General features: G+C 30.4%; 1 protein-coding gene across 21 annotated transcripts in view; it reads right to left on the reverse strand.

The window, feature by feature from the left end:
• The window catches only part of LOC129804438 (protein grainyhead), a 172,283-nt gene continuing 152,579 nt past the window's right edge, over positions 1-19,704 (reverse strand). For 7 of the 21 annotated variants that reach the window (XM_055851735.1, XM_055851734.1, XM_055851731.1 and 4 more), the window contains 7 exons: positions 17,368-17,424; positions 14,909-15,007; positions 13,149-13,328; positions 12,917-13,074; positions 8,410-8,638; positions 7,295-7,359; positions 1-2,327 (listed from right to left, as the gene is read on the reverse strand). In XM_055851735.1, the coding sequence (XP_055707710.1) occupies positions 2,183-2,327; positions 7,295-7,359; positions 8,410-8,638; positions 12,917-13,074; positions 13,149-13,328; positions 14,909-15,007; positions 17,368-17,424 (933 nt within the window). In that variant the 3' untranslated portion in view covers positions 1-2,182. The remainder of the gene's footprint in view (positions 2,328-7,294; positions 7,360-8,409; positions 8,639-12,916; positions 13,075-13,148; positions 13,329-14,908; positions 15,008-17,367; positions 17,425-19,704) is intronic. The other 14 variants (XM_055851738.1, XM_055851725.1, XM_055851724.1 and 11 more) reach the window with 3 other exon arrangements.

Below are 19,704 nucleotides of genomic sequence, written 5' to 3' on the forward strand. Positions count from 1 at the left end.
TTTTTTTATCAATTACACTCTCTATTTATTTATCTCTCTTCAATATTTGTGGGTCTAAAAACTAATTTAAAAATTCCATAAAACTAAATTGACAAATTTATCGAGATTAATTTGACAATACACTAACTTTTTCATTATCCTTGTATCGAAAGATTTTCAACATCATCAAAAGCTACTTCTTTTAGAATATTTTTCTTGTTTTTTTCAGTACCAAATAGTCTGAAGATTTATTTTGTTTTTATTTTGCCTGAAGAATTTATTGAATTAGTTGAGGAAGAAATGTTAATTGAGAAAAATCGGAGTGTTCTTTCTTGATATTTTTCTTTCTTGCTTTACTTATAAATCCTCCACCAAAAATATCATTAAGTAAAAGATTAAAAAAAATTAAATGCAAGTTATCTTAATATTTATGACAAAAAAAAATACACAAAGTTACTCTCAATATAATCCTTACGATTATATGGATTTAAAATCGTCATTATGGATATTTTTTCTCTTTTTCTTTTATAAAATAATATTGCAGAAATTCACAGCTAAATTAATTAACAAAAAGACATGTTAATAATTAACATTGTCATTTTATGTCGATGTCCAGCTATGAATAGATTTCATAAGTGATTCTTTTTTTTGTTTTTTTTAACCTTCTTTAATCCTAAGCAGAAATGTTCTTCAATAAAAAGTGTTCTTGTATAAAATTAATAAAGAAAAATTACTAATTTTATGAAATTCACAAAGAATAAATCTTTTAACATGAGATAATTCTAACAGTTTTTGCTTTCCTATCCACAATTTTTTTTTCCTTAAATTTTCTTTAATTTTTGTTCTTTTTTTCTTTTGAGATTTCTCATAATTACAAATATATATATATATATTTAGAAAAAAAATGATTGTGAACTTAAAACTTTGTTTCGAGATCGAGAATTACAAAAAAAGGGGTTAAATGTCCATTTAAATTGGCATAATGCATTTATTATTAAGAATAATTAATAAGAAGATATGTAATTCCTAAATTGTAGATTGGCACTCAAAGAAAATTGTTGATTTAGCAACATTTTGCTTCCACTGACTCTTTAACTCTTGCTTCTCTTCTCTTAAATTGAGAAAAAAAGAACTTCTTTTTTTTTCACTTTTCATTTGATCTTTCACTATTTTTCTTCTTCAATTCTTGATTTACTCATCAGGTACTTAAATATTTCATTAAAAAATAATTTAATAAAAAAGAATCCTCATCATTTCTTCCATCTGTTTTACTACAATTATTTTGTATTTTTTTTTTTTAATAGAAAATTCCACTGAATCATCTTTCACCTCATTTTATGGCAGTTTCCCTTCCTATTTTCCTGTTCAACTTACACCTTAAACTTAAATTTGTTTCAGATTTAAACTGATTAATTTAAATGTGGCTAGAATACTTGCTTTTGATACTCTTCGTAATTCTTTAATAAAAAAAATACTTAAGCAAACGTATAATCATTTAATTTTCTTCAATATCAATTTGAAAATGATGATTGAAAGGAGGGCAAAAATACGTCGATTGAATTCTCACAAGTTTCATAAACTCATCATAAATTCATCCTCATTTAATTCCTAAAAAAAAAATACACACAAAAAATATATTAACTAATAAATTCTAAAAATTCCAAGTTTAAAATTACAAAATAAATATTTCCCTTGGAGAAAGAAAATCCTTTTCTTTTTTGTTTTTTTTTGCATGAATTATTTACATTTTCAAAATATAAAAAGGGATCTAAGCAAAAAAAAATACACAATTTTTTTTCCAAATTCAGCACAAAATAAATCAATAACTCTTCTTTTTATACAAATTCCTATTATAGATAATTCCTTCAAAACTTATATAAATTACAATCCATTCGGAACAAGTGACATTCTTCTTTTAGAAATCTTGTTGCCCCTCTTAAATAACATTTTTAAAATCCAAAATACTTTTTGCTCATAATAATTCTAAATATACACAAAAATACTTGCTAGAAAAATAGTTAATATTAATAAAAAAAATAATAATGTAAAACACTTGAAATCACGGCAAGATGGCAATTAGATTATCTCTTGATATTGTACTCTGTAGTCAAATTCCCTTCACTTCAAAAAAAAGAACCCCTCTCTCACCTTACTTAAAAACTTCTTCCAAAGGGCCGAAGGTAGAAGGATGGAAATGTGATTTTTATAAATTTTTGTCTTCAATCCATTGTGGCAATTCAGTAAATGTTATGTCAAAGACATCTTCCTCCAATTGACGCACTTCCAGCAGGAAAATATCCTCGTTGCAGTAATATGAGAGCATATCATCATCAATTTTCGCCGTAATCCTGTAAAGAAGAAAAAAATAGACGTTTAGCATGATTTTTTCACAAATAAAACCATAAAGTTATTGAATAGTAAGAACATGTTTCAATAATTCTACAATAAACTATCAGAATCAGAGCAGAAATCATTGTCTTGAAGTGCGCTTCTGAAAAAGTATCTGGGATTCTTACAGAAAATTCTGAAGAATTAAAGAAAATAAGAACCCGGAACACTTGCATCATAGAGCTAGCATTTTAGCATCTAATCCGTAGAGATAATTCTATCAAACACTGACAATCCGAAAAAGTCCAAATAACATTCCGGAAATGTTAATTTTACCCTGCAGTATTGATCCGAAATCGGTGTAAATAATACCCTATTTAGGTGTATTATGGGTTAAAGTTACCCTTTTTTCTGTTAATTGTACTCTTAAAAAGGTGTAAAATTAACATTAAAAAATGATAATATATTTTTACACCCGAAAAGTGTTAAAGTTATGACGAAAAAAAGTTAATCGTAGCCTATTTTTTTCTCAGTGGAGTAACTTGGGGGTTTTCTTTATAATGTTGGAGGGCATAAATAGACTAAAGGAGGTGCTGATAGTGTAGAAGATATAGGCAAGAGGCCAGGTGGTCCATCTCTACTACTCACTGTCTCATCTCTCCTTGAATGACTATATATATCTTAGTATACTCAGTAGTTTAGAAGACTTTATTAAAATAACTCGATTAGTGTTTTTGTCAAATTTAATTTAAATAATCAAAGAATGAAGAAGCCATTGTTATCTCTAAAAAGAGATCAGCCAATCCTCCTTCATGCCCTCTCCTCCTTCACGGAGAAATCATCCCGTATGCTGATCAGGTAAAGAATCTTGGTATCGTTTTTAACAAAACTTTATCTTGGTCTGATCATGCTACTTCCATTTGCCGTAAAATTAACTATTCCTTGTACACCCTTCGACGCTACCGGGACATCACACCCTATGACACTCGCCTGCTCCTTTCGCGAGCGCTTTTACTTCCTATTTTTTCTTATGGAGCTGAGCTCTTCTTCTTGGCTGACTGTGAGACCATCCACAGGTTAACAGTTGCATTCAATAATTGCATAAGGTATATTTGTGCTCTGGGTCCTCGTGACCACATTTCTCCTCACAGGGACGTTTTTGTTGGTTGTGATTTTCCATCCTTCCTTCAGATGCGTGCCCTAATTTTTCTTCACCGTCTGGTAACGAGTGGTTGCCCTGAATACCTGGCTTCCCTCTTGACGAGGGGGGTTCCGTTAGGGTTCGGGGATTTATATTCCCGAAAGCTTCGCAAGACACTTTCAAACGCACACTCTTTGTCAGGGGAGTATTTTTGTACAATTCCCTGCCCCGTGAGGTCCGTGTATCTCAGCAGGGAATTCAAAGATATTTCCAGCCTGGGCTTGGTCATTAAGCTTTATCTTCCTTTACTTTTTTTTTCTTTTCATTTTCTTATTCACTATTTTTCTTCTGTTTTTAATTTTTTTTTTTAATTTTTTTTTAAATTTTTTTCTGCCACACTATTGTAAGAGGGTTGCTCCCTATTTATGGTGTTTTTATTCTAATAATAATAATAATAATAATAATAATCCATCGCGTCTCGATCTACCCCCGGCTTAAACATCAATTTGACATCTCAATTAATGTACAGTGCTGTCTCTCTACATGCACAGTTTGGGTACTTTTTTTGACAGTTCTCTCTCTGAATATGCACAACTTTTTTTGAAATTCCCAACGGTTTTTTTTCTTTCTTTTAATAAATTATCAGTTTTTTATTGTTCTAGAATTTCCCGTGTTATTTTAAATATAATACGAGACAGAAATAATAAAATTAAGAAAATTAAAAACAAGAAAAATTAGTTACCAAGAAAATAATTGTCTTTATTACTTTGTCAAAATGTAAACAAATTGATTTTGAATGCAACCGACACAAAAGCTGTGCATATAGAGAGTGTGCATATAGAAAGACAGTACTGTAGTAAAAAAATTTGCAATTGAATATTATTTTTGAATAATTATATTTTTTTTATTTTTAAATGTTAATCACTGCTATAAAATTGCTAGAAAAATTTCTTAAATATACTTCAGCTTTAAACATAAAAAATCATGAAAATACCGTAAGTTTTGGCCTACAAAATCAGAATCCTCCCTTAATTAACCCAACCCTAGTTATTTCGTTAACGTTATTTTCGTCCAATAAAAAAATAAGCCACGCCCTCTACAACTATCAAGAAAGGAGAAAAATAAATGCAGATCCTTCAAAAGACACGCTCACTTATTATCTCAATTAGGAAATAAATCTCGAAGCATTAATTAAATCTTTAAATTGGTCTAAAGCTAATTTATATTCTCCGATATGGGAGACCAGGGTACATTTAGCCAGCAAATGAATCTTTTTCTTCGCGAATAATTTGGAAAAAGTGATGGAGCATGTCTAATATTTCCCGGTTTTCATTAATCTCCCACATAAGTAAACATTTTTTTAAAACATTACTTCCTTTTCCTTTAAAATAAATTTATTGATTCTAAACACAAACCCTTAATAATAATAAGTGTACCGTTCAAGAACGAGTTTAACTCATCAACTAACAGGAAATATTTAATTTTTTTGACGTCAGATAAATAAAGGGAAACCGGGGAGGTTTGGGACACTTTTTCGTGTTTTGACTTTGAGACAGTATTCCAAAAAATCACGATAGTGTATTACAATTTTATGCGGTCTATAGGATACTCATGGGGGTATTGACTTTAAAAAAGTACTCGATAGAACTTGGAAAACAATAAAGTTTTCTTGGAGAAGATAAAACATTTAATTTGACGCTTTGTCTCAAACCTCCCCGATGTGGGACAGTATGGGACGCAAAAGGGGATGTTTGGGACGCGTTTTTTCTAGCATAATTTGCATTATTGGAGCACGTTAATTAATTTTAAATACTAGATTAAAAAGATTTCTAATAGAAATAAAAATATTTAATCTTTTATTTCATACTTAGAAATTAATATCAATTTTATTTGTACAGTAGAGTCATTTTTTGTTAATCAGTTATTTAAAGTATTTTCTTCTTATTTTCCATCCTAGCTTTCTTTGCTTTTTTATTCTAAATATTGGAATCATCATCATCAAATTAATCAGGCGAGTAGATTTTTTTGACACTTTTAGTTTTGAACTCATTGGCAGATTTATGTTTGACTTTACAACAACTGCATAGTAACTGTTTTCCTTGTTTATCTAATAAAGCTTTCACCTTGCCTTTTCTGAGGAACTTGTGAGAATTTTACAGGATACTACTCGAGAAATTTTCGAGAAAATAGTTTTTAACGGGATTGAACAAAGGTCGAATATCCTTTGGAGTATAAATATTGATTCCCAAGACATTGATGGTTTAATTGTCCCTATAGACAACTCTCAACTGGTAAAGTTTGCACAATAGATAGATTTCGAGTTGAAACTGGGCATTACTCTCCATTTTGACAATAAAAAAATGCACCCCACCAATCATGTCGAAAATCAACGCCCATTTCATCCCCTTTCAGGTGTCCCAAACATCCCCGCGGGTAGTTTTGGTAAAAAACAAGAGCGTATAATCTCTGAAACTTTTATAAAAATATGTTTCCAGATTATACTGCTAGCTAATGAGGTAAAAAAGATTTAATTATAATCACTGATATAAAATATAAAGAGCAAAACTAAGAAATCAAAAAATAAAATTTTTATCAATTTTTAAGAAAGTGTTCATAGAATTAAAACAATAAAACTGAGAATATCCATTCTTTTAGTCAATATACATCTTAATATTGCCTACGATTGAGTAATGGTTAAATCCCATTTATTTCAAAAATTAATGAAAAAATCGCCTTGCCCCACATTACCCCTGTCCCAAACCTCCCCGGTATCCCCTACTCTTTTTTTTTAAAGGTCTCTGAAAATCAGATCCCACAGTTGAATTTGTAAGATTATTAAATAAAAATTTCTGATAATAAAATAGTTTAATTATTGTATTTTAATAAGCTTATTATGTTGAAAAAGAAAATTAGATAATATATGGTGATTTTTAGTTCTTTTTTTGACTTCTAGGTAACTCCTTAAAGGAATTTGATATTTTGAAATTAAGGAAAGCTTTTTTTATTCTTTAAACTATAAATCAGCTTTTAATCCACCCAATTGAATTCTAAAGTTACCTTTGCCATGAATTTTGCCCAATTAATCGAATTTGAAAGTCCGATTAAGGTTTTATACAGAAAGTCGATTTCGAACAAAAAGACTTGTTTTGAAAAATTACTATAATTAAATCAAAATTGCTACAATTTAACCCAAATTGCTATTTACTTCAGAAAAAAAAACATTTTATTTAAATTCAGTTTAATCTAGATCTCGATATAAAGAAATTGCTTTTTTCAGTAGCAATTTTAGCAGTGGAAAAAAACTCACCTTTGCCATCAGGAAAAAAAAATTAGTTAGAAAAAGAAATGAGATAAACTGCCGATTTAATTTTATCCTATTTTTCAACAGACGATAATTTTCAACGAAAAAAAAATATCACGACAGCTTTTTGATCACCAACAATGATCCCGATCGTTATTTTAATCCCAAAGAACGCTTAAGAATCTCAATATTTCTTCCAAATACTATGTTTTGGGTAAAGGTAAGAGAGAAAATTTATTGCTTCTTCTCTTTTCAGATGCAAAACCGTTCAAGGAATGAGAATAATTAATAGGTTTTCAAGAAGAATTTATTAGTTATAGAAGAATTAAACAACAAAAAAATTAATAACGAGGCGAAAGTGTTAGAAAAAACAGTCAATATTCTGATAGAAAAAAAAAGCTTCTCGACAAAGTTACTGCATACTGAATTAGCCACATTTAGAAATATTGAAGCATGAAATGTGCAAGAATCTACGATTATTTTTTTTTTGTTTAATAAAATTAAAATTGGGTTTTTGTTTTTTTAATTTATGTCCATCCACTTACCCTTTCTTATTTTTTCTGTACAAGTTATTTATACTCGACGATGAGATTTTGTATTTATTTTCGATCTGCAATTAAGATAAACAGAATACTAAAGATAATTTGGAAAAGAAAGAAATATAATCAAATTATCAATCTTTCTTCTAATCCTCTATTTTTAAAGAGAGATATACACCACAAAAAAATAGAAGGAAGGAAGAAAGAAAGAATAATATGCTAATGAAATTAATTAACATAATTCATTCCAATTTTTTGAAATAATCTCTTTTTATTATCTTTTTTTCTCAATTCTTGAAAGTAAATTAATTAAAAAAAGAGATTTGATAAAAAAATAATAGATGGAAAGAGATAGATTTAAAATAAAAAAAAAGAACTTTTGTGCCAATAAACAATTTTTTAATTTCTGTCTTTCTTATATTGCGTTGAAAATTAACATTATTGATGCAATAGATAGAAGTAGGTAATTTTTTGAACGTTTTTTCACTGTCTTTGAGGTTCAATTGAGATCTCATTCTAGAAAAGAAACAAAGTTATCTAAAAAATGGATAATCTAGTAAAATACAACAACGAAAAAACATTCAAAATAAAACATAAGTGGAGTGATGATTAATTTTTGAATGAAAATATAATGATGTTAATCCATTATTGAATTAAAAACAAACTTTTTAACAATTTAACATACCGTGAATTATTGCATTGTAATTTAATATCAACACCCATGCAAGAAAAAAAATAAGAAGTAAATAAAAATGATGTTAACAATTGTTAATTTTCATCAATCCGTTTTTAGCTGCTTTTATTGCAGTTTTCTCTGTAGATCTTGGCTCCAAATACTTGTTTTCTTTTTTGTAAGAGCACACAGAATAATCAATAAATATCATCGTCGATTGTACAATAAATAAAACATATATAAGAAGCAGTTAAAAATTTGTGTTATTGGCGCAAAAATGTGAAATAAATTTTGTATATCTCTTCTCACATTTTTTTTCTCATTAATTTGTGCTAGATTCTTTTTTTTTTTGGTTTAAAACAAATGCAAAGAGAATTTGTGAATGACTGAGAATGAATTCTTTGTGGATGAGGTGTATAGAGAAATTGAGAATGGAAAAAAAACTTACCGCATTCAAGAGGCCCACAGTTGTGGGTGGAATAACATGAAGTGGTGTATAAACATCTTCATTTTCCTGCCTCACGTAAAGCATAACGCGATCGCAGAGTGGTGGGGTCATCCTTTGTCGCTTAATCGATTGACCAAATTCACCCATTGAGTTTTGTACCATACTGCCGTCCAGCAAGTGATCTTTCTTATCCCTGCAATCAATTTCATCATGAGCAACTCTTGGGATTCTAAAATTGATAAGAAGCCAATTGTGAGGTTAAGTTGAAAAGTGAGGTTATGTTAAGAAATACTAGATCTAGAAGTATTTTAATGTAGCTTAAACTCTTAAATTTTTCAACTAAAAAGTAGATTTAAAGTGCAATTTTTATCATTTGGCATCATAAAACAAATTATCATAAAAAAAATGAATTAAATAAATAGTAAGATTCAAAAATATAATTATGTGAGGTTATGAAAAAAAAAACGTTTTATAGATAAAACTATAACAAAGTACAATGAATCATAATTTAGCTTTAAATTTGAAGATATTCCTAAAGTTAGCTTTAGAATCTGAATTGTGTTTCACTGTATTTTCTATTTAATTGTTTTTTTGCTTTATATCATTATCAACATAACCTTATTTTATTTTAACACTGAGAGAAATCCGAAAAAGTTAAAATAACATTCCGGAAATGTTAATTTTACTCTGCAGTATTGATCCGAAATCGGTGTAAATATTATGCTTTTTAGGTATATTAGGGTTAAAGTTACCCTTTTACATGTTGATTTTACCGTTGAAAAGGTGTAAAATTAACATTAAAAAATGTTGATATATTTTTACACCTAAAAAGTATCAAAATTATGAGGAAAAAAGTTAATCGCACCATCGTTTTTTTCTCAGTGAATGAACACATTTACTTACAGTAAATTTTACAGTAGACTCTCTGAAATTCTAACATTTGGGTGGGACCGAAATGTCATCCGAATTAGAGAGAAATTCGGGCGACAAACTTTTTGAAATGCAACGAATTTTTATTCGTCTGCATACACATATTGAGTTTACATGCTCATACATATCGCAAATTGCATGAAAATCCCTTTATAATGCAAAATCACATCAAAACTAAGACAAATCATGCCAAATTTGAGCATATTTGATTCATTTGATAATCATAATCAAACTTGAAAAATGACAACAAAGTTTTTCAAATGTAACTGCTGCCTGAATTAAAAAGTAGCCCGATCTTAAAAGAGCCGAATTAAATCTACTGTAGTATTGCTGACATAAAAATCCATTTTACTTCAACACGTTTTTTATGTTTAAAAAAAATATCTAAATTTGCATGGAATAACATGAAACAATTTTTTAGGCTTGATAATAATAAAATTTAATGCGAAACACCTTTCAAGTTTTCTGCTCTAGGTAATGTCATTTTATTGCTTGAACTCAAAGAGAGAGCAATACAATCCGCTTTCTTTCAATTTGTTATTGGGTTAAAGAAATATTGACAGATAGTTTTCAATGACCCCTCATTCCCCGTAAGTGAGCATTATCCCGAACAATCTTTTAATTTGTTCCCCTCTAACCTCCTTTCAAAGCAAGTTTTCTCAAGAAACTTTTAAAGTTTTTCAAGGACAAAATTAAATCTCTCTCTAGAAAGCTTATTTTTCAACTGAACTTATCAAATTTTGATTTAATTAATAGGTCTTTTATTTCTCAAACTGAATATAGCGATCCCAAATTGTAAAAAAATTGCAAAATATTCGTAATTGATTTATGTATGATTCTCTAATACTGTTTTCTTATTTCTCGGAATTGGGAAAGCTTGTTATTGGTTATAGACACCAAGCAGTAAGAGGTATCCGACTTATACGGGCTTCAGACCTAAGGCTTAGCTATCTGGCTTAACTCCTCTAATTCCTTATCAGACACGATTTTTTAGGAAATTGATGTTTAGAATTGGATATTAAGGGCAAATGATCAAATAGATTTTGAAAAATCAATAAAATTGCATGTTATTTAGATTTTTGAGACCTTCGGGAACTGGGCTAAACCTCCAGTCTGAAGCTGATATTATAGTCTTCAGTAATCTCCCCTTTATGCTATAACTACTTTTTGCCCTATCAAAACCATGCTTTCCGGATCATTTTGAAAATGTTTCTAGAGATTTCGTTTAAAGTTTCAATTTTTTGACGTCACGGTTTTCCGTCTGTCCGTCGGCGATCGCTAGCTCTAGAAGCCAAACAGTTAGAGATTCAGACTTTGAGCCTTCTGGGGATCCTTTTATAAATCGACCCAATCACTTTAGCAGGCCCCTCATATTTCTCTAATCCCTAATCCCTAATCCAAAACCATATTTTTTTTTTAGAGATTACCCAGGTGAATATTTTTTCAATATACGAAAATACCGTTGAATCATTCACTTTAACAGTTTTTCAAGATCAAAATTCAGTAAGACTTTATGGGGAGTTTTCCTCAACTAAACGGGAACATAATGGGTTCATTGTAAAGGTATTGGAATTCCTGACGAGCCTGAACTGATTACAATTGGTTCTGAACCGCTAGTGACCTGTTTCATTACCGATAACTAATTTTTATCTGAAATTCAAAATAATACTCCCAAGATAACCGAATGTTGTCACGTTTGGGTTCGTTGGAAATGTCTTGGTATTTCCGATAAAATGGAATCTGTATCAATCGGTTCTGAATCGGTAATGAATCGGTTCATGGTCGATAACTAATTTTTATCCAAAAATCAATTAGGAGAAACTGGAACACCACCAAACACGGGGTAGCATCAAACAATAGTTTTTATTTCTAAACTACTTGCACTATCCCGACCATTTCTTCAATAGATAAGCATACCTATAGTGCCTATAAATTTCTATAAGTCTTGTCCTCTGAAGTCGAATATTTGATTGAAAAATCGCAGTGTTTGGTGGTACCTCGTGTTTCCCTTATATTACTTCTAAGGCATTTTGAGCATTGTTTTGAGTGATTTTAAATTGGTTCAATTCGGTTGTGAACGCGTAATGAACCGGATATGAAGCGATAAGTAATTTTTGTTTGAAAATCAATTTTACTACTCTTCAAATTATTTTAGACGATCTTTTGAGTGATTTATGAATCAGTTTAAATGAGTTGTGAACTGGTGAAGCAACTGGTATAACATCTAATGCTAGCTTCAGACTGGAGGTTTAGCCCAGTTCCCGAAGGTTTCAAAAATCTTAATAACAATCAATTTTATTAATTTTTCAAAATCTAATGAATCATTTGCCCTTGATATTCAATTTTAAACAACAATTTCCTAAAAAAAATATGTTTGATGAAGAATTAGAGGATTTAAGCCAGATGGCTAAGCCTTAGGTCTGAATCCCGTATTAGGTCTGAAGCCTCTATAAGTTACGAGTTCGGGCACTGTGCAAAGGATCAGACGCTTTGCCACCCCTTTTGAAAAGATTTTCTGGTAATTAATGAATCAATTTAAATTGGTACTAAACCGTTACGGACCCAAAAACTTTGCAAAAAGATAATTCAGAGAAAGCTCTATCTCGTAAGTTCAAGCATCTCATAAAACTGTTACTTGATCTTTTTAAAGTTTCGCAGATTTTCTTAACAGAAGATTTTTTTTCTTTTTTAAGAGATATCTCACAAATGATTTTCGTTTCGTTCTGTGTTATTTCGGGGATCGGGAATCTTTGTTTTTTCCATTTTTATTTTTACCAGTTTGTCTTTGGAATCTTTGTCTTCGGTAATTTTTGTTTTTTGGAAATTTTGTTTTTAGAAATCTTGTTTTTCATATATTTTCCACAATTATTGGAAATTTTGTCTGTTACACATTTTGCACAAGTATATTTTATAACTTTCCAAAAATTTCCCTTTTTTCAGAAAATTTCCCTTTGTCCCAAAGGACGAAACTGAAAAATTTCCCAAAACACAGAAAATTTCCCTTTGCCCCAAAGGACGAAACTAAAAACTTCCCAAAATACAGAAAATTTCCCGTTGCCTTGAAGTAGAGTTGGTAAATTTCAAGAAATTTCATGAATTTCCGCCTAAAATAGGTGGCGACTGCTGTGAAATTTCTGAAATATTACCATCTCTACCCTGAAGTACGAAACTAAAAACTTAAAAAAAACCAATGTGATTTCATTATTTCATTCAATAAAATATACTTTTTTTAAAATATATATAATACGAGATTTCCAAAGACAAAGTTTCCAAAAAACAAAATTTATCGAAGACAAAGATTCCAAAGACAAACTGGGAATAAACAAAAGTGTAAATAAACAAAATGGAAAAAACGAAGATTCCGCAAACCGTTTTTTTGAAAATCCTTACGAAAAAGACAGATTATTGACAACATTTTTCTTAACAAAAAAAATTATTAGTAGAAATGATTTTAATAGAATTTATTTTAATTGAATTTAATAAACCACTCTATCTGTAAATTTTATCTTAATGTGTTTCTACCATTACTTTGTTGCCCTATTTGAGATATATCCGATTTATTAAAAATTTTACTCACGTTGGTACATCTGGTGGAAAGTGATTGTGAAATTTCAACGTAGGTGTGACCGGTTTGTTGGCTGCATGAAGCAGAAAAGGAGAAGTTCCCTTGATATCTTGCGATCCTGACAGTGGATCATCGTGCCCATAGAAGCTCTGCAGCTCCATACCCGACAACTGCAAATAGAGAAAGAGAGAAGTAACGATAAATGAAATTCCTCACCCGCGGCTGAAAAATTAATCACACCCACCTTGTCAATGTCCTCGGCGGGTGAAAAGAGAACAGGTGGCTTGTTAAGATCTTGCATTGAATAGAATTCCGATCGATCTGTCACTGGATGATAGAGCTCATCCAGCTTCTTTCGTCCTGTATTTGTCATTTTCCTCTTAGCTGCACGACGTTCTTCGTCGCGAGTCTTACGCTCAGCACCCTATACACAAAAAATAATACAATATCCATCAGAAATGCATAAAGATCACTAGAAGAGAGATCATCTTAAGATCACAGAAGATCACTCAGCAATTGATTCACAAAGGATTTTGCAAACATTATATTTCCATCAAAAAACGAGCAATAACAAAAAGATCATCAGATAATCACACACATCAATGATCGTGTGAAAAGAAGTTGAATGAATAAATATGCACTCAAATACTCATCTTCCTCGACTCAAATAATTGCAGAAATAACTTGAAAAATCGGCACTTGAGCATCAGCACATGAATTTAAATTGCAAATTTAAACAAAATGAATTCAACAAATTTTAATGTCTTATCACATATCCAGTTTAAAGTGATCGAGCAATAAAAACCATTTCAATAAAATAATATTAATGGAATTTATTGCACCACCATACGCGCCCATTCACATAAAAATCTTTAAGGTCCACGCAGATCAGTAAAAACAACAAAAAAAAAACTGAATGCATCTTTTCAACTGTTTCGAGATGCATGCTATACTCTATTAACGTGATTTTACTCCATTTGATAGAGATATTAAGTTGATGTAAGATGCCATTTGCAGAAAAGGAAACTTTTAATATATATAAAATTTAATGTTTATTCAGAAAATTAAAAGAACTTTTACTTGAAATCCAAACAACTTCTTCAACTGCAGCTTGAAGAATTTTATAACAATAAATATAAATACATGAAGTATCTTTGAGCTAAACCCCCCTCTTTCTATAATGTCCCTTTTCCCCCCGTCAAAATTTAAAGATCACAATGTATTCCCATACAGTAAAGGAAAATTTAGTTATGGAATGAGGTGAAAAATTTGAAATATTAGACCTGCAGGGTAGAAATTGATTAGCGGTTTATTGTGCTCCGTATATTTATTGTAATTTCTTCATAGTTACTTTTACTCCATTATTTGTCTTGATCGCCCACACACTTCAATATTTCACGTTTCGGAAGCCCCAAGAGACTCGCGATCACGTCTATTTCCTTCACTATTTTCTCCATTCTTTCCCTCACTGCATGAATTTGTGCACAATCTCCCATTGATGATCAGATAAGGACAATAAATTGAGTGTTTTACTAAAGTTTTCCAACCTTTTTTTCACCTTCAAATGAGCTTCTTTAAGATAGATTATACCATGTTACATACGAAACATATTTACAATATTTATTTCTTTGAATATTAACTGTGAACTTTTTACGACAATTCCGCATTTTATCTTCACAGTTGACACAACATATCTATACCGCTGAGCTAATATCTAAAGCTCCTGCACTGCAAAAGTCCACTGGTGACTGAGAAAATTATTAAGTGATAACCATATATTTTATGATCAATAATTCTTGATCTAAATGCTAGCTTCTGTTTCTACTTTCCACCCCATATTCTTCCCCTCTAACATTACCCACTGTGTTTGGAATTTAAAATTTACGATTATTTATATTATATTCAATACTAATTTGATCCTCTTGCCATTTTACTCGTTTACGATTGAATAAAGTGATTGTATGGTATTTAAAATGATACTAAAATGCTTTTGATTTTACTCACCTTATCACAAAAGACTTTTATTTGGCAATAACCTCTATGATAGACCTGTGTATCTCGTGGATCTTCAAATGTGTCAATTTGTACATGTAGAGGTAAACCCTGCAGATGAGATAAACAATTTTAATAACATATCCTCAAATCTGTTAGTGATGATCATAAAATCTACTGGAAATCAATGAAAGATGTCTAACAAGATCATGATTACTCAGGAAATATTTAAATATAAATGATCTTGGTTTTCTTTTATAAACATAAAACTTTACAATTAGTGATCGTGATCATAAAAAATACGATATAAAAAATATACGATTTTAATGTGAAATAGGTAATTGAAGTTAGCAAGAACTCACGATTTTGCAAATGTTAAATATAAAACTTTTTCTTATAAATTAAAAGATCAGTATTATTTTTCAGTCAAGATAAGCGAGTAATCTAAAATGACATCAGTAGTAACAATTAAACTTTAATTGAATAAAGAAAAACAGAATTATATGAAAGTTTCAAAGATTAATAGCAATAATTCGTTACAAAAAAAAAGAAATAACATATAAGAATACAAAAACTATATATTATTAGATTTTAAAAATACTAATTCAAAATGATTTTGTTTTGAAGTTTTATTTTATAATACCTAATAGTGTTCGTTACTCTAGAAATTTGGAAATAAAATCTACAAAAAAATAAATTTATGATTAAAAATAGTGTTAAAGAAATATTCCAGTAATTTGAACGCAAATATTCGATTCGTAAATAATCGAAAGGTAACTAAAGGTCGGACCGTTATCCCAAATAAAATGATTCTTTCTTAAAATTATTAGATGTTTTTTACCAATTATTTTTTGCAAAAATTGTTGCATTAGACTAATAAACATCTGCATCGCATAATACGAGAAACGCAGTCTTTGTATTGCGAAACCCAAAATTTGCATCGCGAAACCCGAGAAACCCAACTTGTACATCGCGAAACTCAATTTCTGCATCGCAAAACCCGAGAAACCCAATTTCTGCATCGCGAAACCCGAGAAACCCAAGATTTGTATCGCGAAACCCGAAAAACCCAATTTCTGCATTGCGAAACCTAAGAAACCTAATTTCTGCATCGCGTAACCCGAGAAACCCAAATTCTGCATCGCGAAACTCGAGAAACCCAATTTCTGCATCGCGAATCCCAAGAAATCCAATTTCTGCATTGCGAAACCCAAGAAACCCAATTTCTACATTGCGAAACCCAAGAAATCCAATTTCTGCATCGCGAAACCCGAGAAAAACCCACCCTTTGTATCGCGAAACCCAAGATTTGCATTGCGAAACCAAATTTCTACATTGCGAAACCCAATTTTTGCATCGCGAAACCGGAGAAACCCAATTTCTGCGTCGCGAAACCCGAGAAACCCAATTTCTGCATCGCGAAACCCGAGAAAAACCCACTCTTTGAATCGCGAAACCCAAGATTTGCATCGCGAAACCAAATTTCTACATTGCGAAACCCAATTTTTGCATCGCGAAACCGGAGAAACCCAATTTCTGCGTCGCGAAACCCAATTTCTGCATCGCGAAACCCGAGAAATCAGAAGCCTTGTCAGAAAAAATTGAAATGAGTTACCCTTTGTTTGATATTATCGAATCGACAGTATCGATATGTCTGTATTTATCAAATTTAATCAATGATGGATTTTTAAACATTAATTTATTGTAAAATTGTTGAAAGAATGTGACTGGTTATAAATATTTATATTCGCTACAAAAAGTGCAGCTATCATTACAATGTTTTAGAATCTACAGTCGATACTAACGAAAAGAAGTTATCATGTCACCTCAGGTTGTCGTGTTTGACAATCCGAGCTTTAGAATCGATCCCTTAGGCGCTCTCCTCATTAACTATATGAAAAAAAATCAAGGCAATTAATTTTATCTTAATAAAAGCATTATAAAATGTAAGCCTTGTATTTAAAACATTAATCACAATTTTTTAAACAACCCATAAAATATTTAAGTCTGAATATAATTTGACTGAATATTAAAAAGACTGGTTCTAAACAATAAAGGAAAAATATGTAAAAAAAAAAATAATAATTTCAGATAATGGTGTTCATTCAAAAATTTTAAGCAATAAGATTTTTGTAATCAAAACATAAAATTATGAAAAACCATTTGAATAAATAAATAGATTTTTCATAAAAATCTCAGCATTTGATTGCTTTGATATGAAAAATAGAGATTATTTTTTTAACAATTGAAAAATATTTAATAAATCAGTGAAAATATTGAAAAATAATAACAAATGAATTTTTAAAATGTTTTAAAATATTAATCACGATCATTTCAAAAATTATGTTTCCTTTTTCAAAAAAAATAAATAAATAAAAATTAGATCATTTGAAAATCAGGATCTCTTTATGCAAATTTCATCATTAAAATTTCCATATAAATGAATTGACTGCATTTGATCGTTGACTCACCTTAACACCTTTCTGACTACTAAAATCTGTACTTAGGCACTGAACGGCTATATTTATCTGCAAAAGGAAGAGAGATAGAGAGTGAGTTGGAGACATAAAATACATTAATGTATTTAAACCAGAGACGTTTTGTCAATTTCCCTGCAATTCCAATCATATGCAATATTAATAAGACATTCTGGTAAGTGTGGAGAGGTACTATAATAAGGAAACTCAGCAGTTACAAATATTCTTCATAAAATTCGATAAGAATTGCATTATGCAACATTGTTAGGGAGGCGCATGGGACACAGAGAGTGCTAAGAGTAGCTAATTTTTGCATTTTTGGTCTCTTCCTTTCCGCTAAGAAGAGCCAAAGAGATGCCATATGAATTGAAAATGACCGTGAGATAGAGATGAGACGCACCACTTAAGATAGTGATCAAACTTGCATTGCGAATCTCTTTTTCTGTGTGGCACATAAAATTCAAAGGCTTATTGCTAACTCTCAACTCTGTATTATCGCACCTTCACCTGCACACCTCCAACTTCTCCTCTTTAGGGGAGATGTCAAGAAATGTAAATAAGATATTTTCCATCTCTCTAAACAATTTTACCCAACTGCATATATAGAGTGTCTTTAAGTGAATTGCATTGCTCAATAAAATATTTTTCACATGCGCGCGCGTACTTTCATATCTGTCCATATGACTTTGTGCGTATCATCTGTTGGTCAGCACTGTTCCTTCTCTTCATCAATTTGTGCCTTTCAAAAGAAGACTTATCGAATTTTTCATAAATTCTACTTATGCAATTATCTGCAATGTCATTCTGATTTCATTTAAATCCCGCATTTCCGCATTATTTCATTCTCTTTGCTGACTTTGGCAAATATGCGCAATATTTGAAAACCATCAAGATGCAATCACATATCTGAAGTCGACAGCACAAAAGATGTTGATTTATATTGATTTTGAAATTTTGTTAGATAACAGAGAAATTTGTACCAAAACACTTTTCCGCAAATCTATTTCAAATATAACATATTCGAAGCATATGAGCATGGTCATATTAAACTGCTGTAAAACTATGCAATAAAATCAATCCCTTTGTCAGTATTTTTCAGACAAAGTAATGAAACTTGTTAGAGGGTTCTCTACGAATCTGAAATTTAACATTTATCTGTAAAGCGGCCTTCAGGCTAAAGGTTCAGCCGAGTTCCCGAAGGTTTCAAAATCCTAAATAGCAATCAGTTGGTTCTTCAGAATCTAATAGATCATTTGCTCCTGATAATTCAATCCTACACTGAGAAAAAAAGAGGCTGCGATTAACATTTTTTCGTCATTACTTTAACACTTTTTGGATGTAAAAATATATCAACATTTTTTAAAGTTAATTTTACACCTTTTAAGGGTAAAATCAACATGACAGAAGAGTAGTTTTAACCCATAATACACCTAAATGCGATTTTTTTTAGCTTAATATAGTTAAAATTAGCTGATTAAATGTGAGGATATTACATTTTTAAATTTTGATTAACATCAGAAAATTTTTATTAGGAAAAGTCTATACGTGACAGTTGGGGCCTTGACAGACCTGATGATTAGCCTATAGATACGACTTATTAGTGTAATACACAGTAAAAAAATGTGTGAGAAAAAAAGTTGTGTATGGGAAAAGTTGTGTATTGTCACAAGTATTTTGGTTGTAAATTGTAAAATTACTATCATATTTGTAGTGCGATACTAACATAATGCTAGTAAAATTAAGTTTGTGTAATGAAATTTGTGTATGGGAAAATTTGTTTGAGATCTGTCAAAATTTCATTGTTCACTATTGTAATTTTTCTAAAATTTTAGTCATTTTTCGCATTTCTAACTGTCTAATTGTCTTCTAGAATCATTCATTGGATACAGAGGAAGCATCAAGTAAATTAGAAAAATTGACGATGCAACTCTTGGCCATTTGCTTAAGAGAAGTAAGCAAGTTCGTGGCACAGCCGGAAAGCACGAGACTATCAACGCGAAGGCTATGGGTTCAAGTCTCAGACCCTCTCTTCATGTTTTTTCTTTTTTTTTTGTTCTTTTTCTTTGCTTAATACAGATACTTTTCACAGATAATACACATAAACCGAACAAAATTGCTCTACAATCAAAATTATAGACAGGAAGCCATTTTATAAAATTGACAATACACAACTTTGCCAATATACAACATTTCCAATACACAAACTTCACAACAATAGCGCTCGTGCAAAAATTACCAACGATAGTGGTTGTAAATTTTTTTACTGTGCATATTAAAAATAATGGTCAAACTACATTTTCATCATTTTCCACTAAGTCGTCTCTTGGCTTA

This window comes from Phlebotomus papatasi, chromosome 2 (genome assembly GCF_024763615.1).
Source record: "Phlebotomus papatasi isolate M1 chromosome 2, Ppap_2.1, whole genome shotgun sequence".
Taxonomy (NCBI): Eukaryota; Metazoa; Arthropoda; class Insecta; order Diptera; family Psychodidae; genus Phlebotomus; species Phlebotomus papatasi.